Source organism: Petromyzon marinus, chromosome 51 (genome assembly GCF_048934315.1).
Source record: "Petromyzon marinus isolate PM22_M1 ecotype Great Lakes invasive population chromosome 51, UKy_Petmar_22M1.pri1.0, whole genome shotgun sequence".
Lineage (NCBI taxonomy): Eukaryota > Metazoa > Chordata > Hyperoartia > Petromyzontiformes > Petromyzontidae > Petromyzon > Petromyzon marinus.
In genome coordinates this window covers 11986227-11999141 of record NC_133717.1, presented here as the reverse complement: position 1 = coordinate 11999141, position 12915 = coordinate 11986227, and the positions used below count along the sequence as shown (strand labels likewise).

Here is a 12915-nt window from a genome sequence, read left to right as displayed (position 1 = left end):
ACACCGCCAACCTCCACAGTTGCCTCTGTGGCCCCGATCTTTCCGACCGTCTCGTCAGGGTATGAAAACGACCGAGTTCAAAGTCAACAGGTCAACGTGGCCAATGGCAATGGTGCCACCCGTCATTGACCTTACCCATCGTCATTGACCTTACCCATCGTCATTGACCTTACCCATCGTCATTGACCTTACCCATCGTCATTGACCTTACCCATCGCTTCCTCCCTCCTGCTGGACGCTACCAGCATGTTGGGCACAAAACTCTCAAAGCCGTCAACGTCGCGGCCGTCCGGCCCGGGTCGTCCCCCTTGGTCGCCCGCCTTTGAGTGCAACTCCAATGAAGCTCTCGGTGGCATGGCCCTCCTCCATCATCACAACCTCCTCGTCTTCCTCGTTACATCTACAACGCCCCCCCCCCCCTGCATCCCCGCCCCCAGGTAACATCCTATTATGAAGCTCCAAGTTGTTTATCCGATCCTCCTCCACCCGGCACTTCACAACCTCCTCCTCTTCCCGATTACATCGACACCGAGTCTACATGCCATCCTATTCCCATCCTCCTGGTTGCTCGACTGAGGCATACAATCCCTGTCGACCTCCCACTCGGACATACGGTCCTGTCAAAAGGCCAAACACTTCTGGACTAATTGCTGTTGAGTGAGATAAAAGGGTGGCCGATATGAATACACAATCACTATAAGTAGATTTGTTATTCACAGCAAACGTATGACTTTGGCTGACACTCGCTAAAAATTACATCTCGTCAACTCTTCAACCGGAACATCCACTATCCACACAGAGACAAATATCCCCTGTATAGCCTTAACAGACGGTTGGGGCAAGTGCTGTTAGCGAGCACCTATTAAGTCTAAGTACAGGTGGGAAGTGTCGAACGCCCGCTGGCAGGTCACGGGGCAGACCAAGGTGCCATGACCGAGATGACTGGCAGATGCACCACCTGTGCCCCCTACTGTGCCAACTTGCTGTGCTTTAAGTGTAGACATCATAACCCATTACACATACACACACCTGTGCCGTCCGTGTATCTCCTTCTCTGAGCGATCTGCTCATCTCTCCGTACGTAGTCAACCGTGCTAATTGCCTACCCATATGCACAGCTTTTTTTGTCCCTGCAGGCAACTATCTGTCCACCCAACAATTAAAAAATATACATTTGAAAGTTATTTGGCACATCCCACGCTCAACCGGTTGATATTAAGGCAGCGGGCGACATGCTTAGGAAGATGTTATTTTTATTAATTAAAAAAGTAGCAATTTTTTAAATGCGGTCGTAAGCGTCCGTCAAAATTGTGCAAATACCTCTTTCATTTCCCTCCCCCCCCCCCCCCCCCCATTGTTCCGTAGATCACAATTAAGCTCCGCCATCCCATCCACCCCGACGCGCGTGTACGCTGGCCTGTCCAGGTGGCGTGTGCCCTGGCGCGGTGCTTTTCTGTCTCGTACTCGAGTTCACCTCGAGTGACGGGGGGGGGGGGGTGAGAATGAGAAGAGCCCCTTCCAATTTCCTGAGCATGCCGAGAAGCCCCGCACGAACGCGGCAATCGGAACCGCGCCCCACCCCCCCCCCACCCGAGCCGACAATGCGAACAAACTAAGCGTGTCTATGGAGAGTAAGCCGTATTTAAAAATTAAAAACGAACGACCCCACTCCTAGATATACATCGGTAAGTAAACCGCAATGGCTTGTTTTGGTTTGAAACGCACTGTTGGTAATCTCTCTATTTGCGCCACGTCATGCGCTTCTGTGCCCAGGCTCTCGGGTTACCTGCCACAGGTGAGGGCAATTGCGAAAAATGTACCAGGGTTTAGCAGCCTGGGCAGGCCAGTCCAGCAAGCGAGCCTCCTTGGAGTAGCTGTGGGTTTGGGGGGTACAAATCCACTGCGACCACCATCACCAACAACATTTGTCCCTTCCATGAGCCCATTAGTAACGAAGGAACCGAACATATTTATTTAAGTTGTGGTCCACCCACACCGCCCCGTTTCTCGAGGCTGCCTCGCTCAGTCTCCATCATTCTTCTTTTACCTCTGCATCTAGCCACCAGGTTGTCTATGTGCCACTGCCCCTGGTCCCCTTTTACTGTGCGTCCAATCGCCAAGTGCGGGCTCACGCCCGGCCCCACTCTCGTAACGTGCGACCACCGCGGTGTCTAGGAGATGTTAACGACCTCGCCTGGTATGCAGGAGTTCGTGGGTTCCATCCCGACCCTGACGCCTGCTGCTGTATATCTGGAATTTGCGTGTTCTCCCCGTGGCGCCGTAGATTTTTCTCCGGATCCTCCGGTTTTTCACTCCACATTTAGAAACGACGTGCGTTTAGAGTATTTGGCTGTGATACATATACAGTCGACAATCCAACTTTGTTGACCTATCATTTGTGGCCATGGTCGCTTCTGAAAAAGAGCAATAAAGCACAATGGGCCTTACCTGGTGAAATAAAAAATAGTTTAGTTCAGTTTAACTGCCGACCGCGCAGACTCTCCTCCTATTGGGTCGACTCAGCCTGAAGAGAGATTTATTCCGTGCCGCCCGAGGAGCTGAGCCGTGACTGCTGCCAAACACGAGCACAGTCCAGACGAGGCCGGGTGGCTTGGAGGTCAGAGCGCTCAGCTGGCGCATGCTGAACTCCAGACAGGCTGCCTGTGATTAAATTGGCATTCTCAAGTGAAGCGAGTTAGATGGGCTCGGCCCAGTCACCAATGGCTGCGTAAATTTAGACACGATGTTACGTTCAATAATCTGCCCGAATTCCAGCTCAGAGGATGACAATATCAGTTCGTCTCGTCACGTGACGAACATTACTCCCGGTGGCGGTGCGGGTAGGACATTGCTGCCCAATATTGCGTAAACCAGAGGTCATTTAAAGGTCAATTGAAGCGAAGGGTCGCACTTCTCTCTCGAGGTCGGAATGGAGACTTTGTCTCATGCGTGACACCGACAGCACAATCGGGATAACATTGAGGGCACGGTGGGGGGGGGGGGAGGCTGGAAATAACATAAAACAAAAGCCTAGCGCAGGCCATGAAACAAATGAATGCTGGCTGCACTGTTTTCCGAGTAAGCGTGGGTTTTCTCCAGGCACTTTTTGCTTTTGCTCCCAAATGATTAAAGAAAAACCACGTAAGAAAGTACTGAGACTCGTGAGACTCCCCTGAGTAAACAAAACATGTAAGTTGCCTGTTGGCATTATTCGGGTAGGGGGTGTAGTGGCACAGTAGTCATTGCGCGGTACTGCGAACCCAACGACCTGAGTTTGATTCCTGGCCATGGCTAACATCGGTGACGAGTGATATCTAAACAGGTCCTGAGCCTCCCACTTCACCAACACGCACTGACCAGCGTGGTGAAGTATGGTCAAACAACCCGCATGAACGACACAGAGTGGTTGATTCCCTCATCCCACAGTGGATTGACAGAGGGCTGTCAGTAACAAATTAAGCTATTGGCATTACCTCACTAATAATTACAGAAGGCGATACGTGTGACTATTTTGCCGCGTTTTATTCGGACACTGAGCAAGCCAGTCCAGTCAGCGAGAATCCACGACACTTGCGCGGAACGAAACAAAAACAGCGGCCAAGTGAATGAAAGTCACAAACGCTCAGTGCGTTAAGGGAGCAGCAATGCGCGTTAACATTGCAAAACGAGCATGCGCCAAAAATCATTACAAGCTTGGCAAGCCCGTCCATTAACTTAACCTCCTGCGTGTCCGCACAATAGATCAGCCCCATGGCTTCCGGCGGCACATGTCCATCCCAAGGGGGCTCCGTACAGCAGTGTCACGATCGTCCGTAGAAGTTGCAACAGACTACGCGAAAGAGAGAAAATATATATATAAAGCCAAATCACTTATGGACGAATTGCTGTTGAGTTTGAGTGAGATAAAATGGTGGCCATTATGAATACACAATAATGAATCAATTTGTTATTCACACCAAATGTATGGCTCAGAGATCATCCCACAAATGAAGGTGCTATGTTAATGCTTTGTAAGCTGTTGGGAACATTTCCGTCCTAAGCCTATTGCAGAACTGGCTGACACTCGGTGAAAATGCCATCTCGTCTCCTCTCGAAACGGCACACCCACTATCCATACAAATACAAAGATCTCCCGTATAGCCTTAACAGACTGTTGGGGTAAGTCCTGTCAGCGAGCACCTATAAAGTCTCTAAGTGCAGGTGGCGGGGGAGCGGGGGTCAGGTATTCTCGCCGTCGCTGGCCACTGGCGGAAATGGAAGGCGAACAGTCGATAGCGTTGTCCGTCAGGGCGTCAAAATCAATTTGCTCTTTTTTCCGTGACAGGAAATCCAAGCCGGCTTGGCCTTGAAGTGCATGCCCCCCCCCCCCCCCGCGCAACCTCCCCCCCCCCCCCCCCCCACAGCCCCCCCACTTTCGATAAAACACGGAGGGGACGATTTGTCAATACGTGTAAGAAATACAACCGTAGATTTTTTTTTGTTCACAAGTTAAAGTGACGTAGGACTAATTATTATTCATGGCTCTTTACCGCGGTCCCTGTTCTCCGGCCAGCCCGCCCCACCCCACCCTGTCCCACCGCCGTGTGATTTGACTTTTCATAGCCACCTCAAGCATGTGGCTTTGGTTTATATGAGAACTGGACTACTCAAGTGATCGATTACTCTACTGCTCTTAAGTTCGACCGGTCGGATAACGCGATTAAAATTGTTTGGGGGAAGATTGAAACAGAAACCTCTCTCCTCTTGTCCGCACATTGTGCCGCTGGACGGGAGGTGATGAGCGAGGCCTTAGCGATGCCATCGGCACCATCAGCCACGTCGTTTGTAAAAGGGGCCCCGCAAAAAAAGTAGTCGATCACAACTTTCGCCAATCAATCAACCGAATCGAACAATCGTTCAAGCTCAAGATTAGATATCACATTTACAAATAATAATGAAAATTATTATTAAATAAAAAAAACATTACATCATTCAGTTTTTTTTTCCAGGAAAGCACTCGCGGAAAGGCAAACCACTTTTTTTTTTCCAACAGCGACCTGCTTTGGAAAATTTGGCCAATTTAATGAATAAGCGTAGCTCCGTGAAGTACCCCCACGTGATAGGCTGCACCCCCACGTGATAGGCTGCACCCCCACGTGATAGGCTGCACCTCCACGTGATAGGCTGCACCCCCACGTGATAGGCTGCACCCCCACGTGATAGGCTGCACCCCCACGTGATAGTCTGCACCGTTGCTCTCGAGAGACCGTTGCCTAACGTGGCGGCTCAGTCACCGCCAAGCCATCGAAAGAAAACGACCTCGGAGAAAGGGTTTGCAACTGCAGAGGGCACTTGCGTGCACACAAGTGCGACCCGAATGGAGCCCACACAACCACAAAGTGCTCACCACAAATGAACCACACGACACCGCGCTGATCTCGTCGAGGAGCGTAAACCACCGTCGCGCCAACTCCGGTCACCCTCGCAGCAGCAGCAGCAGCAGCAGCGGCGGCTTTTGGCTAACCGTCGAACAAAGACGGTCGCCACGTCGCGCGCTTTCAGATGCACTTCCGCAGCAGTCTGGAACGCTCTTCTAATATTAGGAGCCCCTGGAGCGATGCACTTTTAAATCTAGCAGAACCGCTTTTTGTGTTTAGTTTGTTGTCCTTCCCCCACACCTACAATTAACACGGTTGGCTACGTACAGTGCGAAAGTTCAACATACGTACGTGTAAACCACGCTTACGTGTATTCCACCAGCGTTGCCTGCTGTAAGACCCTACCGACTCAACAGTCGCAGGCCACAACAAAGTCAGAATGAGGACGGGACGAGGGCGAGGCAGTCTTATTATCGAGAAGAAGAAGGCTGGACAACGCAGAGATGTTACCAGGAAAACTGATGCAGAGAGAAACCGACGCGAGCAAGGTGGCAGGAAGGACCTCGGGCCAGACGAGAATAAAAAGGAGACAGAGACTTGGGCCCCAGGTGGAAAATAGCAAATTAAAATCAGCAGAGAAGGCGGCGAAAGATTATGAGAAGTGTACGGAACTCGCGTTGCCAACAGGTGCAGAAAGGCTCAGCGCGACTCGATGACGGTGATGAGTCAAAAGGAGGGGCCTCCACATCGGCGACAAACGTGCTCGGCCGCCTGACTTCACACGCGTAACGTGAATTAGTCTAAGATCATTCATCTCTCACCTCCGCCGTCACATGCACCCCGTTCATCCTCTCCCGTGCTTTAACCACGGTTAAGCCGCCCGCACGAACCGCCTTCCCGCGGCATGACAACGCACAACAGCGCGGAGCAAACAACCGGCATTGCGCAGCATTTTGTTTTTTTGGCGAGAGGAGATAGGAAAATTTGCCCGTCTGTTGTTATTTGCGGTGGGTGGGTAGGGTGCGGGGGAATTTGCTGGGGCCCTCACCACCCGGTTTGATAAAGGAGACGCGGGATATGTTTTGTCGCCGGCAGCAGTTGAATGGCAGCGTCCCTAACGTTCGGCTGGAAGGGGGAGGGGGGTGAGCGACTAGGGCGTGACTCAGGCTCGCTCTGGGAACGGCTCGAAGAGTTAAAATCGCAGCCTCTTGCGTCAATCGGAATTCTGCTGACAGCCTTCGTTTGAAAAGAGTAATTGTAAGGTGGCTGGAAAAAAACACGGCACCGCTGCGAGTTTTTGGGAGTTTGTGAATGACGGTCAAAGTTTTGAGTCGTGCGGTCGTTTAAAAGGCAATGTGCGTCATTCATGTCAAGCTTTCGATTTTATCGGTATTTACTGTTGTTGTAACATTGACAAAAGGCACCCCCCCCCCCGACCTACGAAAGTGAAGTTTGAATATCGACGGTTTCACAATTTAAAATAAAAACGAATTGATTGGCCACACTGACGATCGCGCCTGGTTCCTTTCCATTAAAATCACTCGTTCGATAAAGCGCAGAGGGCACTTTAACGCCCTCTGAACGGCCTGTGGATTTCCATCCTTCCGCCCCAAAGCCGTCGACCCAAAAAAGCGAAGATAGTGGACGAGAAAATGAGAGCACGCCAATGTGCCAGGGCAAATAATAAATGCCACCCAGTTCGGCGTTTAGACTTTTATGGGGCAAACGACATTTACAGAGAGGACCTACAGAGGGGATGTGGCCAGACTGGCCACCTTTGATCTCCACCATGCTGCTCTTAAGACAAACTCGTACAGGGCACGCATTGAATGAATGCCGAATCAAGCTCGAAGCATCGTTCTATAAATTGAGGGATTTTCATTTGCGTGTACATATTTGCTGCACACGTCTGATACTTTTGTTCGGACAATTGGTCCCGCTTATTTTTTTAAGTTATCGACAGTGGGGGGGGGGGGAAGGGGCTTAAGCACAAACTCAAATACCACTTTACACTGAACAGCACAGCCAGAATTCGAACCCACCATATCAAGGTCTTGGCACAGCAAACAAATCATCCCACAGTACTGTGCACCCCAACGACAAAGACCTCACACACACACGCACGATAATCCCATCGTCACGTGATCCCCCCCCGCCCCCCAAACACTGACCCAAGCACCTCAACTCAGACAGACGGCGCTGCTGACTAAGCGCTTTGCGCACTGCAGGCGTTCGCAATCAAAGCACTCCGCGCGAGCAAGTAAAGTGGCGAGCGCGACAGCCCCCCTCCCCACGCCCCCCTGCACCCCCCCCCCCCCCCCCGAAAAGAATCGCTTACCTTCACATTTTTTGTTTTTCCTGCGGATCCACCGTTCCAGGGTCTCCACGCTGACGCTTTCCGCCACGTACTCATCCAGCACGTGCCGGTTGAGCGACAGGTAAGTCTTTACCTTTTCGTCCGTAAGGCCTGTCGGAGGAGAGAGGCAGGGAGAGAGGCAGCGACAAGAGGCCCGCCCACGGGGTGAGCGATCGCGTCAACGTCCGTTTCTTCAAATGACCCGCAACGACATTATCACAGTTTGTTTTTATTTTTCGAGACAAGCCTTTTCGGGCCCGCGCGCATACTCGTCCGGCTCCGATAACACAGAGCGAGATGGGGCTGCTGCTGCTGCCGCTGATACTACTGCTGCCCGTGGTGCAGCGATCGGCACACTGGGATTGCCACCCAGCGGTCGCCAGGTTCGATTTGATCTTCGAGCCGGAATCAAAACAATGGTGTGCACATTTATTCAATTCCAACCACCCACTGTCTCCCCCACCCCCTGACCCCGCCTCTGTCCACCCAGCAATCGCAGGGCCGCACCTTCCTGTTTGAGCACAGAGCGATATCATGTCGGAAGGATCGCGACAGAGGTGGCGGCAGTGGCGGGCAGCTTGGGGAGGCCTTCATCTAGCAGTGGATTGATCATGGCCGACGTATGGATGTTGAACTTCTTTCCCACCAACCAGGCCAAGGCAAACACCGCATGCCATCGCATTCACAATCTGCTCACCTGATCCCACAAACCTGGCAGCTGTCTACAATCGCAACGAGATAATAACAACAACACGTGGTCAGAGATCCTGTAGTAGGTGGGGTGGGTGGGTGTTGTGGGGGGATGTGCAGATGACGCACGTTGGTGAACGGATGGGGGGGGGGATGCAGATGAACGACAGGGTGGCGAAACTGGCCAACAGGACAGAGAGGAGTGTAGGGGGTGGGTGCGGGTTGCTACTACACACACCGCCAGCCTTCAACCACCGGAAAGCGGACTGCGGTAGACGGAGGGGACGTCATCAATACGGGAAGGAGAGAGGCCGTGCCCGACAGGGCCCCCCCCCGCCTGGCTCCAATAATTCGTGGCTATAACAATATGTTTTACCCCTTTCTGGTAATACAACAGGTGTCAAGGTGTTAAAACACCAAACAGAATCCTTACTCGAGGAATCCTGTCTGCGTTAAGCACACGTGCTTGTGGTGAACATGCCAACAAAAAAACATGCTCTGATAAGATATGATGCATCGTCTTGAAAACTGATTGGTCCACACCAGAGACAGCTTTCTGTTCACCACAAGTACGTATGGTTAATGCAGACAGGATTCCTTGAGTAAGGATTCCGTTTGGTGTTTTAACATTTTGACACCTGTTTTATTGCCGGAAAGGGGTAAAACCTATTGTTATATTTCAATACTGGCAAGAAAGGTCCCAAATTCCAGGCAAACTTTGTCCACGATTCGTCGGTGTCCAAAACGCCCATCAGCCGCCGTGACCGAGAGGTTACACGTCGTCACGGGTGGTTGTGGCACGAATTGTTTGGCTCGGTTACGCAGTTTAACGGGCGGGTCCGAGTCGACGAGTCGCTTTTTTCCCCGCGAAAAGGTTCCCGTGAATCGCGAAACAGGCGGCAGGCAGTCGCCGAGTGATCAGGACGTGAGGGTGGTCTCTTCGCGCACGACACTCAAACGAGGCCCTTTGTCCGAAACAACCGCCGCTTAAATTAACCATCACATCGTTGCTGATCATTGTGCCGTAATGTTGCCAAAGGACACCACGGTACCTTACAAGAGGTCCGAGCGCACATTGTTTCTTTTGTGGGCATCGCTATTTTGTTGTTGAAATTAACTGAAAATCCAGGGGTGGAGGGAGGGAGGGAGGGTTTATAGGCCAGTGGTACAGCCTGGTTGGCATTGACCTTCGTGCAACAAATAAATTGGGACCCCTCCCCCACCTGTCCAATTTCCCTGCTCGTCGGGATTTATGCAGGACTCATCCCTCTTGCTTGTCGAGACAGCTGTCCTGGAAATATCCGTAAGTCTTGCCAGGATAACAAAAAATAGATTCTGGCTTTTGTCAATTGCGCAAACAAAAAATACCACTCAAGGCGACATATCCACGTCTGCCTCTCCCCCCCCCCCCACTTCCGGTTTTGTGAGATACTCTTATTTTCCTTCGCACGATATATGCCGCGTTGTTTTTTTTTTGGCGTGCCTCAGCCGCGGAAACCCCTACCCTTCTTCGTAACCTGGAACTTGGGTCCCTCCGGCGGCAAGTCCACAATCCCCAGTGTGCAGTCACGCCACCTGCACACTTGACGGCTATACACGGTGATGGAGAGTCAAGGTCTTTCTTACTTTTCGACGGATATGATGGAACATCGGAACCTCCACCTCACTCAAAAGGGGCCCCATACGGGGGATGCCCAGACACACTAGATACGTTTCTTGCAGTGGAAAAACAAGCAACCCATAACGCTTCTTGAGCTGCACCAAGGGGCCGTCCATAAATGACGTCACGCGATTGTGGACGATTTTTGACCCCCCCCCCCCACCATCGTCACACGGCGTCACAAAAAGTCAGACCCCCCCTCAAATATGACGTCACAAAGCTCTGCCCACCCCCCCCCCCCCAAAAAATATATAAAACATGCTTCAAATCGCTTTAAACTATTGTCATTGTAGTGCGTATTTAATGTGGCGCTGCACTCTGATGTTGTAGGAGAAAACATTTATTAAAAAGTCTATTTAAGTAGAACGTGTTATCTATATTTATTCAAAGTTGCGAATTTTGATGTAACGTCATATTTCTCAACCCCCCCCCCCCCTCGTCACACATCGTCACAAATGTCTGACATCCCCCCGCCCCCCCCAGGTGCGTGACGTCATTTATGGACGGCCTCCAAGCTGGCTTGGCATGGCCCCCAAGCTGGCTTGGCATGGCCCTGGCACGGCTTACTTGCGGCAGTGGAAAAAGATCGATGTGAGTACCGCGTGTTCGGCATGGCACCGCACACTCCTTCCGCTCGCGCGCACTGCACTCTGATTGATCTCAACCAAAACGAAATCGCTTTCTGCAGGAAATAAATAAACCCGGTTCGGTTGCAACCGTTTTTAACGAACCAAAACTCCTCGAGGCGCGCCGAAATTAACGACGTTTAGAGAAATAAAATGGCTTGAAATCTCCCCTCTTAGACGAATGGCCAATTCGATGGGTTGCAACGGATCGGTTTATTTTCTTTCGCGTAGAAAGGGCTTGTGACGTCAACGTGTTTACTCAAGAGTGCTGCCCCCCCCCCACCCACACACCTTACACACAGCGATTGCGCCCCCCGCACCAACACCGCACGCTCCCCCCTCTCCCCCCACTGTGCCTCACGGCAAAAAGCACCTGGGTTTGATTGCCGACCCGGGCGCCTTTGCCGTGTGGAATCTCTTATGTTATCTCTCTGTTCTGCATGGCCAAACCTCATGCCGATGTTGAAAGATGTCCTGCAAATTAATAAAGCGGGATGACACACGGAACTGAAACTATTTAAACGAAACTATTTTTTTTTATTTTACCAGGTAAGGCCCACTGAGCTGCATTGCTCTTTTCATAAGCGACCTGCCCACAAATGATAGCTCAACGAAGTGGCTAATCACGTGGACATTTATAGCAGCCAAATACTGTAAACGCGTAATATTTCTAAATGTGGAGGGGGTAAACTGGAGGACCTGGAGAAATATACACGGGATGAACATGCAAATTTCAAATATACAGGCATCAGGGTCGGGATCGAACCCACGAACCCCAGCATACCAGGCGAGGTAGTTAACATCTCCTAGCCACCGTAGTGCATCAGCAGCAGCAACATCACCGCTATGCTGTGAAAATCTTTACGGGATCCGTAAAAAAAAAAAGAGCCTTGTGCCTCGGCGAGACTTTCCCGGATAAACGAGCGGCGGCATGATGAAATAAAAAATAAAATCTCAAAATAATAAACTTGTACCCACGGTCTCATTGGAGACGGTCAGTGTCCCCGTGGGGGTATGGCGAGAACGTTTATTTCCACTGCCCATCCCCGATGCCTGGAATGACCGGCAAAGGAAGTTGCCTGAACGTTTTCGCTGACGCGGCGATTCCTAACGCCACAACCCCTCAAAGCGGCGGCTGGGCAAGCGGGAGTGATCATATTAGATTCGCTTCTGACCCACACGGCGGCATTACGCATCCTCTGCAGGGAATAATAATGATCGTACATTGTGAATGCCGTGGACGGATATCGTCGTCATTAGCCACCAGCCATGACCAAAGATCCCCTGACATAGCCCTAACAGAATCTTAAGGCAAGCGCTGATAGCGAGCATCTATGAAGTGCGCTTGAGGTTGGAATGGCGAGCATCACGCCCGGACGCCTTTGTCTCCCCAGTGCTGCCACGTACAAACAACGCCAGGTGCTCGCTTAAGACTCACAAGACCAGCCTGGCGAAGGAGCCAAGGCAGATTCAGACACCACTTGCCACTGATGTTATCCAGCGGCCCAGCGTTGACCTCTGCGTGTGTACATGTGCTAGCCACACAGACACACGAGCAAACGAGTGTATAGTCAACATGGACATGTACCCACGAACAGTGTCAACACGCACTCACGCGGAGGGACGGTGAGGGGTGGGGAGGGCATCAAAGAAAACCGGGGGGTGTGACGTTTCCAGGGTTCTATCACACATTTTCACCGCTTCACGTCACCACGTTTCCGTGTTCGCTGGACAACGTTAACAGGACGTCAGTGCACGCGTCACTTTGATATACCCAAAGTCATTGATGTGTCCTAGACAGGAACGCAACATCAATAATTCACGATTGAACTGCGCACACACATTCATGCGGTCGTGGTGACGACAACAAAAAAGTCGCAAAGGGTTGCGCTCGATTATTTTTTTATTATTTTTGTCAACGGAGCATTCGCGAAAATGTGAAGTGCGTAACCGTTTCGTGCCCAATGATTTAATTCGTTTTTTGTCAGCGGACAGAAAAGTACAAAATTGCAACCTCCAACGTGAATGAGCGTATTCAGCCGTAATGGCAAGGGCACAACGAGCGGCTTTAAAAACAAGCCTCGCCATTACACGACTGCCCTTTGTCAATGCACTCCCGGCTGGTTGGAGGCTTAGGCCCGCGCTACCTGAGATTATTTCGACCGTACCTCGCCCAGCGATTGATCGATGCGATTTTGGCGAGCGGCGGGCACAAGTTCGGCTATC

At 51.4% G+C, this 12915-nt stretch overlaps 1 protein-coding gene across 6 annotated transcripts in view; it reads right to left on the bottom strand.

Annotated features, from left to right (window-relative positions):
- PDE10A (phosphodiesterase 10A) overlaps positions 1–12915 on the bottom strand; it is a 148895-nt gene that overhangs the window by 45284 nt on the left and 90696 nt on the right. For all 6 annotated transcript variants that reach the window (XM_076074994.1, XM_032973556.2, XM_076074993.1 and 3 more), the window contains one exon: positions 7696–7824. In XM_076074994.1, the coding sequence (XP_075931109.1) occupies positions 7696–7824 (129 nt within the window). The remainder of the gene's footprint in view (positions 1–7695; positions 7825–12915) is intronic.